Below are 16583 nucleotides of genomic sequence, written 5' to 3' on the forward strand. Positions count from 1 at the left end.
AATTAACTTTGATCTTCATCATCTATTTTAACTAGTTTGAAATTATAAAACTGAAATAAATTTCCTGACAAGTAACCTCTATTGTTTTATTCATCTGAATTGTATTAGTATTTTGTCTTATTCACCTTTTCATCCCTGTGCTGAGTATGGTGCCTGACTCATAACCAGCACTCAGAAAACGTGGAATTCATGAAAAGGAAGAGGGAATTTTGTCTTTCATTTACTCTTTTTTTTAAAGAGGAAGAGGTAAGTAAATCTTGGTTGCAATGTACTCTGAAATTTTAATTACATTTTTTATAGTTAAATAGGAGTAATCAATTTACTTAGCAGGGAATACAGCAGTCCGGGATAACAGAACAGTAGCAGCGTTTTAAAAAAATATTTTATTTATGGGCCAGGTGTGGTGTCTCATGCCTGTAATCCCAGCACTTTGGGAGGCCAAGGCGGGCAGATCACTTGAGGTCAGGAGTTCAAGACCAGCCTGGCAAACACGGTGAAACCCATCTCTACTAAAAATGCAAAAAAATTAGCCAGGTGTGGTGGCGGGCGCCTGTAATCCTAGCTACTCAGGAGCCTGAGGCAAGAGAATCGCTTGAACCTGGGAGGCAGAGGTTGCAATGAGCCAAGATCCCGCCACTGCACTCCAGCCTGGGCGACAGAGCGAGACTCTGTCTCCAAAAACAAAAAACAAAAAACATAAATACAATAAAAATTTAAAAAAGTATTTAAATATATATATACACATATATATGTATATATATATACACATATATATGTGTATATATATATATATATATATATACACATATATATATGTATATATATGTATAGTGTAGAGGCAGGGTCTCACTGTGTTGCCCAGGCTGGTCTCGAACTCCTGGCCTCAAGCCATCCTCCCGCCTCGGCCTCCCAAAGTGCTAGGATTACAGGCGTGAGCTCCCGCGCCCGGCTGATGCCAGCGTTTTAACTCTCTACAACAAACTGAAACTCAAACGAGAGGAAGGGGACCTCTCACACCAACTCTTATGCCCAATTGGTCCTCTGCCAGTGAAGGCGGGGAAGGTGAACCTGTGGCCGTCGGCAGATCTGCAGATCTGCCGGACTGCGGGTCGGGGCGTGGCAGAGGCCTAGTCCCCGCCCCGGCCGTCAGCCTGTCGCCTCTGGCTCGGGCCGGGCGACGAGACCCTCCCTCAGCACCTGCAGTGCAGCCAGAGCCGGTGCGGCGGCCGCGACTTCCCCGACGCGGGGCGCTGAGAAGCAGTGAGTGCCTGTGTGTACCTGCCGGCCGGGAATATAGGACTTGTCGCATCTCAGCCCTTCCCTCCCGGAGTGGGGGCGAGAGGTCGAGGCGGGGAGGCGAAGGGGCGGTGGGCCGCGAGGGAGAGGGAGCGATGGGGTGGACGTCCTTCAAGGCCGGGGAACACGCGGGGCTTTCCAGGCCGCGGGGGACGGTGGCGGGTGTCGGGGCGCGGTGGCAACGCTGGAGTTCCCGGGTCCACCGGCGCGGTCAGCCCTGGTGACCCAAGCCAGGGGCTGGGGAGCAATCTGAGACCATTGCGGCTGGGCTGTGGGGCTCCCCAGTCCCGGCAGGTCCTGGCGCCGCTGTACATAGAAACCGTTGCCACGGCGGGAGGATGCCGTTTCTTTTCGGTCTCCGACTGCAGGGGGCGGTCGGCCCTGTGGATGCAGGAAAGAGGGTGCCTCGGTGGGAGAGACCCAGCTTTTCGCGTTAGTAGGCCCGAGCAGTTTGAACTGGAGGTATTACTAAGCTGGCTACGAAATATGGGAGGTGGATGTGGATCAGGATGATGGAGAAATTAAATCCAGCTAGGACCGAAGGTTTTCCCAATTAGAAACAGACTGCAAACAGAGGTGGAAGAGTTCTAAAGTATTGTATAACTTGTTTTTTGGAACTTGAGATGGACATTCAGTAGTCTTGAGAAGGTGTATCCTACAGAAAGAAAGAAAAAAAGAGAATCCTTTTCAAAAAGGATTCTCAGAGAGACTTGGTCCAAAGGTAGTGAGTTCTCTCACTTGATTGTTCAGTTATAGATCCAACTCCTCGTTGTACTCTTTCTCCCCTTCTCACTACTGCACTTGATTAGTCAAAAAAAAAAAAAAAAGATTCTCAGAGAAATGTTAAAACGATGTTCAGAATGAAATTCATTTGATTAGGTAAGAGATGGCTCTATCATTTCATGTGTTTTTAATCACATTTTATTGAAATCATAAAATCTCAGGGGTTGCAAAATACCTTCAATTCAAGGTAATCTATTTTAATCCCATTAGATGCTTAGATCTCTCCCACCAAAGATCCCTTGCTCTTTGGAAAAATCCTTCTAAGGCAACCCATTCTATTCTGGGCAGCATCAATAATTTACGAGTTCTTCATCTTGCTTTCCTGTAACTTCTACCCTTGAGGTTATCCTTGTCATGGGAGCCATTCATCAATAGGCCCTGAAGGTATGGTGTGAAAGCCACATCTAATTTCTCAGCTAGATCTCATCCTGAAGCCTAAGAACTGTCATCTATATCATATACCTAAGTCAAAGCCGGCAGGAATTTGGAGAAGTGGACAGTGTCATCCTTTTCTGCAGAGGTCTGATATATGACCAGACTCCCAGAGGGCTGAAAGAAATACTTCTATGAATTAGACCCATTGCTACTTCTTGTTTTTAAAATCATTGCCCAAGTACAGTGGGTTTTCTTTAACCTTTGACAGTGACCCACAATAAGAAATATAGTTTACTTTGTAACCTCATGCATTTATATACACACATAATTTCCATTTATATAGACATGAAGTAAAAGTTTGTATAAAGCAATATTTACTTTAATGTTATATGTCAGGTAGTCTATTTTTTATTCTATTCCATCTCATTATAAAACAATGTTAATTGCAACTCACTAAATTTATTTATGGGTTGCTACCTGCAGTTTGAAAATCACTGGTACAGTGGTTAAGTATGTGGGCTCTGTAGTTAGCCTATTGAGACTCGTATCCTTAGTTCACTTGTCGACTTGCTCATTTGTAAAATAGGAGTAATTATTAATATCCTTTATGAGAGAGGTTTTGAAGATTAGGTGAGATAAGCTATGGCACATGGTAATTTAGCTCCATAAATGTTAACTGTTATTACTAATGTCACTTAAAACCTACCCGGTACAGTAATTGAGGGATTAAATGAAGTAATATATGTAAAGTACTTAGAATGGTGCCTAGCACACATTAAGAACTATATATTTGTTGCTATTATTATTATCATTAGCATTAGCAGCAGTATCTTTAAAGTGATGTTCTCCAAGACCTCCTTATTCCCAATTCAATTAAATGCAGCGAATGTTTCTGAAGGGGTATAGGCACTACTTATTATGTTAGTCCTGGAGCTGTGAGGATAAATAAAGTAAGTTCTTTCACAAACTAGAAGGGAAGACAAATAAACATAATTCAAATTTGTGCTAAGAGAGAGGTATGTACAGGGCACGGCACGGTGGCTCACGCCTGTGATCCCAGCACTTTGGGAGGCCAAGGCCGGCAGATCACTTGAGGTCAGGAGTTCAAGACCAGCCTGGCCAACATGGTGAAACCCCATCTCTACTAAAAATACAAAAATTAGTTGGGCGTGGTGGCCCACGCCTGTAATCCCAGCTACTCAAGAGGCTGAAGCAGGAGAATCGCTTGAACCCAGGAGGAGGAGGTGGCAGTAAGCCAAGATTGTGTCACTGCACTCCAGCCTGGGTGATAGAGCAAGACTCCAACTCAAAAAAAAAAAAAAAAAGGAGAGGTATGTACAGAGTGCCCTTAGAACACAGTTCATTGTGTAGTAGGGAGAAGTAGGCAGGGAGTGGAAAAAGGATTGTGTTAAGGCAAGTTACAGAAAGGATGTTATTATTTATGTTTATGGTGAATCACAAAGAATGATTGGGCTGTTAACAGCTAAACTAGCAGAAGGTCATTCAAAATTAACATTAAAAAATCTTAAAAAGCAATTTGGGCACCACAACCTTCTCTGTCATTGTATTCCAGCTTTGCTTAAGTGAAGATTAAGTGAGGTAATCTGTGTATGGCACACAGTAATTTAACTCCATAAATGTCAATTGTTGTTATCAGGAACAGAGAATTCAAAATTAGTTGACTCCCTCCATGGAAAAAAACCTCTACCTTCTTTTTCTACAGAAGTACCTAGAAGGGCTGGGCATGATGGCTCACACCTGTAATCCCAGCACTTTGGAAGGCCAAAGCGGGAGGATCACTTGAGTCCAGGAGTTCGAGACCAGCCTGGGGAAAATGGCAAAACCCCTTCTCTACAAAAAAATCTAAGAGAAATTAGCTGGGAGTGGTGGCACATGCCTGTAGTCCCAGCTACTCAGGAGTCTGAGGTGGGAGGATCACCGAGTCCAGAAGGTCAGGCTGCAGTGACCCACGATTGCACCACTGCATTTCAGCCTGGGTGACAGAGTGACACCATCTCAAAAACAAAAACAAACAAAACCCTCCACCTCCTTTTATACAGAAGTATCTATGTGGCAGGCCAGGTCTCACTAACACAGGCCTCCATAACAATGATTTCGGTACTGACTGAGTGGTTAAGTTAAATATTAAAAGCCAGTGCCCTTATACAAAGGCTGGGATGTAACAAAAGCCCACCAAGAGTTTTGCCTAGGCCTTTCCTGGGCCTTAAAGCATGACAAAATAGCAAAGCAATTTTTAACGACCCATTTAGGATTAAACAAGTTTTACTGTGGGTCTGAAGAAACTCCCCAGACCTCCACAAACAAGTTTATGGAGGGTCTGAAGGAACTCCCCAAACCTCTGTGATTTAGCAGGAGACAAGATAAGGGTAATTGCCCCAGCACCTGGACCCATTTAAATTAAGTAAATTTACTGAGACCCCAGAGGAAGGTCTTCAGCACTCAGACTTTAGATATAGATTAAAAGAAGTTAATCACTTATGTCTTTAGACGAATGCATGCTTACACATGGACATATGGCTTAGAAGGTATATAAGCTCTGGAAAACTTTGTAATTTTGAGTTGGTCTGGCGATAATTTCCAGGCCTTCTCCCTGTAGCCAGTTGCAGAAGTAAATACCGTCTTCCTCCTCGGTTCATCTGCATCTTGTTATTGGGCCACAAAACTAGCAGGCCAACCCTCAGTTTGGTCCAGGAACACCTGGGTGGGACAGGCACAATGGCTCATGCCCGTAATCCCAGCACTCTGGGAGGCTGAAGCAGGAGGATTGCTTGAGGCCAGAAGTTAGAGACCAGCCTGGGCAACATAGGGAGACCCTGTCTCTACAAAAAATTTTTAAAAATTCAAAAAAATACAAAGAAGTACCTACATGGTTACCACTATCCAAATTGAGTATTATTTATACATTAGGTTAATAACTTTTAAATATTGTATTTCAGCTATGACTACCAAAGATTATCCATCATTGTGGGGCTTTGGAACAACAAAAACATTTAAAATTCCCATTGAACATCTGGATTTCAAATACATTGAAAAATGTTCAGATGTTAAACATTTGGAAAAAATTCTTTGCGTGCTCAGGTAAGCATTTTAAAATCATTACATGTTTTAGTATGACAGTTTTAATTATCTTGTTGTTACCTTCTAAAGGTAAAAGCTACATTAGAAATATCTGTTTTTGCCCATGCATGGTAGGTCCCAAAATAGTGGTTTTGATCCTATGGTTAGTTTGGAGAGTTCCACTTAGGTCTACTGCCAGCATGAGACGTAGGCTAATTAATATCCAGGAGGGTATTTTTCTTGCCTTCTCTACATTTTCTAGGAGAAGGTAAAGTAGCTGTGAAAGCAGCCATTAGGATGGGCTGTGATGGCTCACGCCTGCAACCCCAGCACTTTGGGAGGCTGAAGCAGGTGGATCATTTGAGCTCAGGAGTTCAAGACCAGCCTGAGCAACAGGGTGAAATCCTATCTCTACAAAAAATACGAAAATTACCTTGGCCTGTAGTCCCAGCTACTCAGAAGGCTGAGGTGGGAGGATTGCTTGGGCCTTGGAGGCTATAGTGATCCCTGGTTGTGCCACTGCACTCCAGCCTGGGTGACAGAGTCTCACAAAATAAAAAAATAAAAAATAATAATAAAAAAAATAAAAGAAGCTATTAGGAGGTAAGCTTATCTCACCAGCCTAGGCTGGTGGCACTTTCCCACTTCATATCACCTGACAACAAGGGAGGGTGACCCACCGCACACTGATCACATGGAGGGTGGTGGGGAGGCCTGAAGGTAATACCAGAAGGCAGGGAATTAGGACCTTCTCGGGATAGAGCCCCATTCTAGTGACTGTCCAACTGAATATACATCAAATGTGCTTGTTAAAAATGCACATTTGAGGGCCCTATTCCCAGCGATTCTGCTTCAAAAAATCTGGGGTAGGGCCAGGGAACATGTGTTTTTAACAATGGAGCTGGCTGATTGATATGTAGGTGTTCAAGGAACCCACTTGAAGAAACACTGTCCTGAGTACCACCAACTTGTGACACCTCTTTTGGATTTCTTTTCTTTCTTTCTTTCTTTTTTTTTTTTTTAAGACTGGATCTCACTATGTTGTCCAGGCTGATGTCAAACTCCTGGACTTGAGCAATCCTCCTGCTTTGGCCTCCCAAAGTGCTGGGGCCTCTTTGGGCCTCTTGAGCTATTTTCATTTGGATACCAGAGTTCTATTGCAGAAGACACTTGTGGAGCATGAACTGCTTTCCAGGACATCTAGAATTCCTATTACCCTGTGGTGGTTCTTTATTTCCTCTATCCCTGTTCCTTATCACTGGGTTCTTTCCTTTTTCTCTTTAATCACCTTTAGCTTCCTTTCTTCCCTGTTGGTCCACAGCCAGATGCTGATGTGATAACATCATCATTTTTAAAATGGAAAGTGAAAAATCAATAATATCAATTGTTTTCCCTTTTTTAGCAGAATATTATCATGTATACTTGGTCAAGGATGGATAAATAAAAATGAAAAGTTTATTGGATGAAACAGTTGGAAAGCTACAGTTATAATAATGTTGGTTCCAAGAAATTTTATGAATAGCCTAATTCAGTGATAATATATTGAACTTGGAATTGTTTTTTAAATTTTAATTTGGAAATGAAATGTATTTATATTTTTCTAGAAATGTAAGAGTGAACAGACCTAAGAAAGAATGGGAAAGGACTGATTTTCCTTAAAATAAAAGGAACAGATGTCTCCATTTAACTCTCTAAGGAAGGAATTCTGTTCCTTGAGTGGTTGGATTTCAGGGTGTTTTGTTTAAGCTGTTTATCTGCCATTTTCTTCCTACCTCTTTGAAATAAAAAAATTTATGAACAGAAACTCCTTGTTGAAAAGGAAGTCCAAATTCTCTTTCTGCTAGTCTCTAATATTGAATTTATGAGTTTAATATCATGTACAAAATGAACATATGAACATATATATGTTGAAGAGAAAATATTATTGTTTTTGTTAGATTAAAATTTTGTTTCTTTGGTTGATATTAAACTGAAATTTATATGACACATGAGATTTGAAACTTAGAAAAAGTAAATGATAAAAATTTGTTTTATTTTTATTTTTTGAGATGCAGTCTCACTCTGTCACCCAGGCTGGAGTGCAGTGGTGCGATCTCGGTTCACTGCAACCTCTGCCTCCCAGGTTCAAGTGATTCTCCTGTCTCAGCCTCCTGCATAGCTGGGATTACAGGTGCCTGCCACCACACCCGGCTAATTTTTGTGCTTTTAGTAGAGAGTCCGTTTCACCATGTTGGCCAGGCTGTTCTCGAACACCTGACCTCAAGTGATCCGCCTGCCTTGGCCTCCCAAAGTGCTGGGAATACAGGCCTGAGCCACAGTGCCCAACCTGATAAAAATTTAATATAATTAACTATTCATTGATATGTTTATTGACTTCATCATAAGCTATATATTTAATTAAAAATCAAACTATGAGTCTGCAAACCAGATGCTATCAAGCAAATTACCATCCATGATCCATAATGCTTTTTATATTTTTAACTCGGACAAATATGTAAGATTCAGTAAGTTTTAATGTTTCAAATGTTTTCCAAAAAATTATCAGAAGCTCCCAGTTATAAAATAGTTGGATAATCCATTCACCCCAAATGAACTACCTTTTGTGTGTGAGGTAGCAATCTTCTGTGACACTATTACCCTTAATTCATATGAATTCCCTCTTCACATGAAGAGTACAGACAACAAAAAGGGGCAGATGAGTCTCATTATTCATTGACTCTTGGTGTTTTCATAGTGTGTTAAATGCCTGATTTCAATTTTACAGCAACAAAAAATACCAATATTTATTCTGAAAGGTAATTGTATGTTCCAAGCAGCCGATATTAACAACTTCCATCACGACTCTAGGAATAATTCGCAGTTCTGAACCATGTTGTAGAAAAACATTTCCAGCAGGTCTGTGCAGGATTTTTTCCTATTCCATCATTGGTAATAATTGCACTTCTTGCAGCAGGAACTTGAAATTCTTCTGTTGCAAACTGTAAGACTGCTGTGAAAGGTGTACTTTCAGGAACAGAGTACTTTGTACGCCAGCCGCGGGTCAGACCTCAGAGTGATCTTAAAGGAAACCTTTGACATGGTGGCGCCGGGAGGAACCCAGAACCCACGCCAACTCCGCGGAGCAACCCCACTTCCTCCACGGTGCCGGGGACCACCCCGCCCCACTCACCCTTATCCAGTTTTTAAAGTATGTGATGAAAATTGGTTTCTTTGGAGTTCCTTTTTTTCTTCTTTTAATCATTCCATAGATTAACGGGTAAAAATGGAGACTACGCGGGTTAAGGAAAGAGACTGGGAAGCAGCCCTTGAGATCTCCACAGAACCTCAGGGTTCCATGGAACCCAGCCTGCAAACCGCTGGTCTAGATGATCCTAAATAAGGTGCTAACTCTAAAACTTATTTATTTCTTTTTAAGATCTGGTGAGGAAGGATATTATCCTGAACTTACAGAATTTTGTGAAAAGCATCTTCAAGCCTTGGCCCCTGAAAGTAGAGCTTTGAGGAAAGATAAACCAGCAGCAACAGCAGCCAGTTTTACAGCTGAAGAATGGGAAAAAATTGATGGTGATATAAAGGTATATAGTAATACCAATTTTCCATAGATATTGTTGAGACATTCTATATATGTTTACTTCACTTATCGGAAATCCTAGGCTTCTTGTTTGTCCGTAAAGGGCTTTTAGTGTCAATTAGGCAGGATTGGTTGCTTTTTACACCCAGGGGAACATTGCGAATTCGCGTGTGTGCGCGTCCATACATGTGTGTATTTAAATTGACTGAATAATATTCTGTCCTATTAAAAAACCTATAATTTAGTCATCTTCAATAAATAGTGCTGTATAAACATGTTTATTTGTAATTTTTTTTCTTTTTTTTTTGAGATGGAGTCTTGCTTTGTTGCCCAGGCTGGAGTGCAGTGGCACGATCTTGGCTCACTGCAACCTCTGCCTCCCGGGTTCAAGTGATTCTCCTGCCTCAGCCTCCCGAGCAGCTGGGATTACAGGTGCGTGCCACCATGCCTGGCTAATTTTTGTATTTTTAGTAGAGATGGGGTTTCACCATGTTGGCCAGACTTCTCGAACTCCTGACCTCAAGTGATCCACCCACCTCGGCCTCCCAAAGTGCTGGGATTACAGGTGTGAGCTACCATGCCTGGCCTATTTGTAATTTTTTTGCACCTCCCTGATTATTTCCTCAGGATAAATTATTATAATTCAAATTGCTTGGTCAGATGTGGTTGCTCACACCACCTGTAATCCCAGCACTTTGGGAGGCTGAGGCAGAAGGATCACTTCAGGCCAGGAGTTTGAGACCAGCCTGGGCAACATAGTTAGAGCTGTCTCTACAAAAATATAAAAATTAGCTGGACGTGGTGGCATGTGTCTGTAGTCCCAGCCATTCAGGAGGCTGAGACAGGAGGATCGCTTTATCCTGAGAGACCGAGGCTGCCGTGAGCTGTGATGGTGTCACTGCACTCCGGCCTGGGTGACAGAGTGAGACCCTGTCTAAAAACAAAAAGCAAGAGAAAGAGAAAAAGAATTTAAATTGTTTGATCAAAGGATTTGAATATTTTTAAGCCTTTTCAAACATATGTTCTCAGAAAAGTTGTACCTTCATACACCACCCCCAACAGTGTATAAGAATGCCCAAGCCAGGTGCAGTGGTGTGTGCCTATAGTCCCAGTTACTCAGGGAGGATTGCTTGAACCCAAGAGTTCAAGGCCAGCCTAGACAATACAGAGAGACCTGGTTTCTTTATTTAAAAAAACAAAAACAAACAAACAAAATGCCCAGTTTTAGGTACTCTTTGCTGGATACTGTAATCATTTTTAGTCAATTAAATAGTTGAAAAAATGGTAGTACCATAGTCCCTTCTTATCTTTGGGGCATACTTTCCAAGACCCCCAGTAGATGCCTAAAACTGCAAATAGTACTGAAGCCTAAATATACCATGCTTTTTCCTCTATATGCATATCTATGATAAAGTTTAACTTATAAATGAGGCACACTAAGAGATTAACAATAAAAAACAGAACAATTATAACAGCATACTGTTGTAAGAGTTATGTGAATATGAGCTCTCTTTCTCTCAAAATATCTTACTGTATTGTACTCACCTATTTTTGGACGGCAGTTGACTGTGGGTAACTGAAACCACAGAAAGCAAAATTACAGATAAGGGGAGGACTATTGTAGTATATTTTTTTATTGCTAGAAAAGTTGAGTTATTTTTCATGAATCTGTCACTTAAATTTCTTCTTAAATATTTACAGATTTCTTTTAATCAGCTTTATTGAGGTAAAATTTACATTCCATATAAATTACCAACTTTATAGTGTACATTTCACTGAGTTTTGACAAACGTATATGATACAGAACATTTCCATCACCACTAAAAGTTTTCTCTTGCCCATTTGTGGTCAGTGTAGACCCCACTGCCTGGCCTTTGGCAACCACTGAACTGTCAGCATAGTTTTGCCTTTTCTAGACTTGCATATAAATGTAATCATACAGTTGTCATTCCTGTGTGTCTTCTTTCACTTATATAATGCTTTTGAGATTCATCTATGTTGTTGCATGTGTCCATAGTTTGCTCCTCTGAGTTGCTAAGTAGTATGGAATTGTATGAATATCCCACAGTTTGTTTACCCACTTACCTTTGATAAGACCTGCAGTGGATGCCTAAAACCTAGATAATACTGAGCCCTAAATATACTATGTTTTGACTGCCAAAATGTTTTCCAAAGTGGCTGTACCATTGTGCAATCCTGACAGCAATATATAAAATTTCCACCTGCTTTACATCCTGGTCAGCACATAGTATTGTCCGTTTTGTTAGTTTTAGCCATCCTACCAGGTATCTCATTGTGGTTTTAATTTGCGTATCTCTAGTGACTAATGATATTGAGTGTCTTTTCATGTAACTTCTATTGTGAGGTGTCTTTACATCCTTTGCCCGTTAAAAAAAAAAAAATTGCCTTGTGTTCTTATTGAGTTGCCAAATAATTGTTCTTTATCAGATACGTTGCTTTGTTGCCCAGGCTGGAGTGCAGTGGCACCATCACGGCTCGCTGCAGCCTTGACCTCCCAGACTCAAGCGATGCTCCCACTTCAACCTTCAGAGTAGCTGGGACCACAGGTGTGTACCACCACACCTGGCTATTTTTTTTTTTAATTGTTTGTAGAGACAGGGCTTCACTACGTTGTCTGGGCTAGTCTTGAACTCCTGGGCTGCTCTGGCCCCTCAAAGTGCTGGGATTACAGCATGAGCCACCATGCCCAGCCATCTTTTTTTTGTTGTTGTTGTTGAGACAGAGCTTTGCTCTTGTTGCCCAGGCTGGAGTGCAATGGCACAGTCTTAGCTCATTGCAACCTCCACCTCCCAGGTTCAAGCAATTCTCCTGCCTCAGCCTTCTGAGTAGCTGGGATTACAGGCATGCGCCACCACGCCCAGCTAATGTCATATTTTTAGTAGAGACGAGGTTTCTCCATGTTGGTCAGGCTGGTCTCGAACTCCCAACCTCATGTGATCTGCCCGTCTCGGCCTCCCAAAGTGCGGGGATTACAGGTGTGAGCCACCACGCCTGGCCTCTTTTCATTTTTTTTTAACAGTATCTTTGGAAGAGTGAAAGTTTTAACTTTTGATGAAATCTTTTTTTTATTGTTTGGGCTTTTGTGTTTTATCTAAGAAACCTTTGTTTAATCCAGGACATCTAATTTTTCTCCTAGGAAGTTTATAGTTTTAATTCTTATATCTAGGTCTATAATCAGTTTTAATTTTTGTATTGGTGTTTGAACAAAAAGTGTTCAAGCACCATTTAATAAAATATTATCTTTAAATTTCTTGGTACCATTGTCAAAAATCAGTTGACCAAAGGTGGGTGTGGTGGCGCATGCCTATAGTCCCAGTTTCTCTGGAGGCTGAGACAAGGGGATCACTTGAGCCCAGGAGTTTTAGGCTATCATGCACTATTACCAAGCCTGTGAATAGCTGCTTAACTCTAGGCTAGACAACACAGCAAGACCTCATCTCTAAAAAATCTTTTTTAAAAAATCAACTGGGCTGAGCACAGTGGCTCACGCCTATAATCCAGCACTTTGGGAGGCTGAGGCGGGTGGATCACTTGAGGTCGGGAGTTCAAGACCAGACTGGCCAACGTGGCAAAACCCCATCTCTACTAAATACCAAAAATTAGCTAAGCATGGTTGCGTGTGCCTATAGTCCCAGCTACTCAGGAGGCTGAGGCACAAGAATTGCTTGAACCCAGGAGGCAGAGGTTGCAGTTAGCTGAGATGGTGTCACTGAACTCCAGTCTGGATGACAGAGCAAGACTGTCTCAAAAAAAAAGAATCAATTGATCTTATGTGTGGGTCTATTTCTGACTCTTTCAATTCTGTTTCATTATTTTATTTTTTATATTTATTTATTTATTTTATACTCCTTGAGGAGCAAGGCTACCCCCTAGGCAGTCTGCCCACAGTAGCCTGTTTCATTATTTTAAATGTCCATCTTTACTCCATTACCTTCTTGTCTTGATTGCAATAGTTTTACAGTAACTCTTGAAATCTTACTGTAATAAGAGGCTGGAAAAAAAAAAAGAGACTGGAGGTAGTACAAGTCTTCCACCTTTGTTCTTTTTAAAAGTTGTTTTGGCTATTCTAGGTCTTTTGCTTATTACAAAATAACTTGCTTGTGTTTGAATTGGGATTGTGTTGAATTTATGGATCAATTTTGGAAGAACTGACATCTTAATATTGAGGTTTCGGATCCATGAACATTGTATATTTCTTCATTTAAGTCTTCAATTTTTTTTACAGCAATGTCTTATAGTTTTCAGTATGTAGTTCTTGCATATTTTTGCTAAACTTATTCCTAAGCATTATATGTAGCTCATGCTATTATAAATGTTAATATTTTTATAATTTCAATTTTTTGCTCATCCTGTCATCTCAGTTATGAAATTTTGTTTTTTTATTATAGTGAAATACATATTACATAAAATTTATTATCTTAACCAGTTTTGAGTGTACAGTTCAGTAGTGTTAAGCATATTCACATGGTTGTGCAACCACTCTTCAGAACTTTTTCATCCTGCAAAACAAATGCTATACTCATTAAACAACAACTCCCCATTTTCCCCACTCCCCTGTCCCCTAGCAACCACCATTCTATTGCTGTTCCTATAAGTTTGACTACTTTAGATACCTAATTTTAATTTCAATTTTTAATTATACAAGTTTGTATTTATCTAATTGCTTTTTCATATTGACTTCATATCCTGCAATTTTGTTAAATTCATGGATTAGTTCTAGGAATGTTTTTGTAGTTTCATTGGATTTTCTACCTGCAGGATCATGCCATCTGTGAAAAATAAGAGATGTGCTTCTTTTCCAGTCTGCCATTTATTTATTTATTTATTTATTTATTTTTTACTTGCTTTATTGAACTGGCTAGAACCTCCAGTTCAGCAGAAGTGGTAAGAGCAGATCCTCGCCTATTTCCCAGTCTTACAGGGAAATCGTTCTGACTTTCACTGTGAAATATAACGTTAGCTTTAAATTTTGTGTAGATGCCCTTTATCAAGTTGAAGTTTTCTTCTGTTCCTTGTTTGATGAGAATTTTTATCATGAATGGGTTTTGAATTTTGTGAAATGCTTTTTCTGCATTTATTGAGATGAACAGATGATTTTCTTTGTAGTCTGTTAATAAGGTAAATTATGTAGATTGTTTTCAAATATTATACCAACCTTACATTCCAGGATAAACTCTACTTGGTCATGATGTATCTTTTACAAATATATTCCTGGATTTGATTTGCTAAAATTTTGCGAAGGATTTTTGTGTCTATGATCATGAGAGATATTGGTCAATAGTTTTATTTTCCTGTAATGTCACTGTCTGGTTTTGGTAGCAGGGTAATGCTGGCCTCATAAGAGGAGTTGGGAAGTATTGTCTCCTCTTCTGTTTTCTAAAAAAGTTGGTATATGATTGGTATTATTTCTTTCTTAAATGTTTTCAATTCACTGTTGACACTGTATAGGCCTGGGGTTTTCTTTGTAGGAAAGATTTTAACTGTGAATTCAATTTTTCAAATAGATACAAGGCTGTTTAGGTTATCTTTAGAGCTGTCTTTCTGTACGGCTTCCTCCTTTCTGATATTTTTTTCCTCCGAATCCTCACAGTCTTGGCCTCCCTAACATCCAAACTTTGTCTGCTGAATTCAGCAAGACCACAGGGTTCTGTTTGGGTACTTTTCCTGTGCTGCAGCCTGGAAACTGCAGTGAGTTGGAGCAAATGTAGGGCTTACCTCATTTGTTCACCCTTCTTTCAAGAATCACTGTCCTGTGCCACCTGTTGTCTAGTGTCTGACCACCATCATTCCATATATCTTACCCAGTTTTCTAGAATTTAGGTAAGAGAGTAAATCTAGTTCCTGACTCCATCAGGCCAGAAGAAGTCCCTTTATTGATTTTTCTTTTTTTTTTTCTGAGACGGAGTCTCGCTCTATCACCCAGGCTAGAGCGCAGTAGCACAATCTTGGCTCACTGCAATCTCTGCCTCTCCAGTTCAAGTGATTCTCCCGCCTCAGCCTCCCGAGAAGCTGGGATTACAGGCACGTGCCACCGCGCCCAACTAATTTTTGCATTTTTTCTATTAATGTGTTTCTCATTGTTTTGTAAGAGTTCTGTACTGTATATTGTAAATTTTCCTCTAGCTTGTTGTTTACCTTTTAAATGTTGTGTGTGGTGTTTTTTATTTTTTTTAATTTTTATGCTATCCTCTTAATTTTATTCTTTAAGATCTTTTCATCGGCTTTTATAGTTAGGAAGGTTTTCTCTCCACCAGATACATATTTACTTATATTTTCTCAGAGTTTCTTCAGTTTCATTTTGCTTAAGAAATTATTTTTGGGCTGGGCACGAGTGGCTCATGCCTGTAATCCCAGCACTTTGGGAGGCCGAGGCAGGCGGATCACCTGAGGTCAGGAGTTCGAGACCACCCTGGCCAACATGGTGAAACCCTGTCTCTACTAAAAATACAAACAATCAGCCAGGTGTGGTGGTGCATGCCTGTAATCCCAGCTACTCAGGAGGCTGAGGCATGAGAATCACTTGAACCCAGGAGGTGGAGGTTGTAGTGAGCAAAGATGGCACCACTGTACTCCAGCCTGGGAGACAGAGCTAGACTCTGCCTAAAAAAAAGAAATATGTGTGTGTGTGTGTGTGTGTGTATGTGTGTGTGTATGTATGTGTATATATATGTGTGTATACACATATATACCTCGCAGATTCTAGAGAACCAGTTTTTTGGTTTACTTTATTTTATTTATATTTTTCTGGGGTTAAAAACAATTTTAAAACATCTAAAAACAATGTTGAGGTATATGTATTCTGTAACTTAGAATGCTGCTTTTTAAACTTTCAGCCTTCTCATTTTATTGGCTTGAGCTAAAAAATATGGTAATTAATCTACCAGTCAAAAATAGCACTTTATGTCCAGACTTTTTGGCTTTGTTTTCAGGATGTAGACAGCTTGATTTTAGTTGAAGAGCCTAGGTTTTTCCCCATTGTGTGTCTTTGCTCTTCTTGACCACCTCTTTTTTTTTTTTTTTTTTTTTTGAGATGGGGTCTTGCTCTGTCACCCAGGCTGGAGTGCAGTGGCACAATCATAGCTCACTGCAGCCTTGAACTCTTGGGCTCAAGCGATCCTCCTGATTCTCCCAAGTAGCTGGGATTACAGGCATTCACCACCACACTCAGCTAATTTTTTTGTAGAGACAGGGGTCTTGCTGTGTTGTCCAGGCTGGTCTAGAACTCTTGTTGGCCACTTTGCAAGTTAGTCTCCTTCTCACTTGCCTTTCTTTCATACTTTGTTTGCCACTTGTCCCCTTTTCTCCATTCTTTCTCGCTCCCTTCCTCCTCTATAAGTCTTCCTCTTATCTTTTACCTTTCTTACCTTATTGCTTTTCTTTTTCTTCTCATATTTCTCCTCTTTGCCCCTTTCCACCCTCCCTGCCTTCTATACAGATAGAACAGATAATATAGTTGTTG

At 40.5% G+C, this 16583-nt stretch overlaps 1 protein-coding gene and 1 pseudogene across 1 annotated transcript in view; one reads left to right on the plus strand and one right to left on the minus strand.

Annotated features, from left to right (window-relative positions):
* The first annotated feature begins 912 nt into the window (after positions 1–912).
* Positions 913–16583, plus strand: part of SPAG1 (sperm associated antigen 1) — an 84303-nt gene continuing 68632 nt past the window's right edge. Inside the window, exons 1-3 of the mRNA XM_057303063.2 lie at positions 913–1260; positions 5412–5553; positions 8948–9107. Of these exons, the coding sequence (XP_057159046.2) occupies positions 1026–1260; positions 5412–5553; positions 8948–9107 (537 nt within the window). The 5' untranslated portion in view covers positions 913–1025. The remainder of the gene's footprint in view (positions 1261–5411; positions 5554–8947; positions 9108–16583) is intronic.
* On the minus strand, positions 7534–8940 carry LOC117981470 (ubiquitin-fold modifier 1-like; annotated as a pseudogene).

Source organism: Pan paniscus, chromosome 7 (genome assembly GCF_029289425.2).
Source record: "Pan paniscus chromosome 7, NHGRI_mPanPan1-v2.0_pri, whole genome shotgun sequence".
NCBI classification, from domain to species: Eukaryota; Metazoa; Chordata; class Mammalia; order Primates; family Hominidae; genus Pan; species Pan paniscus.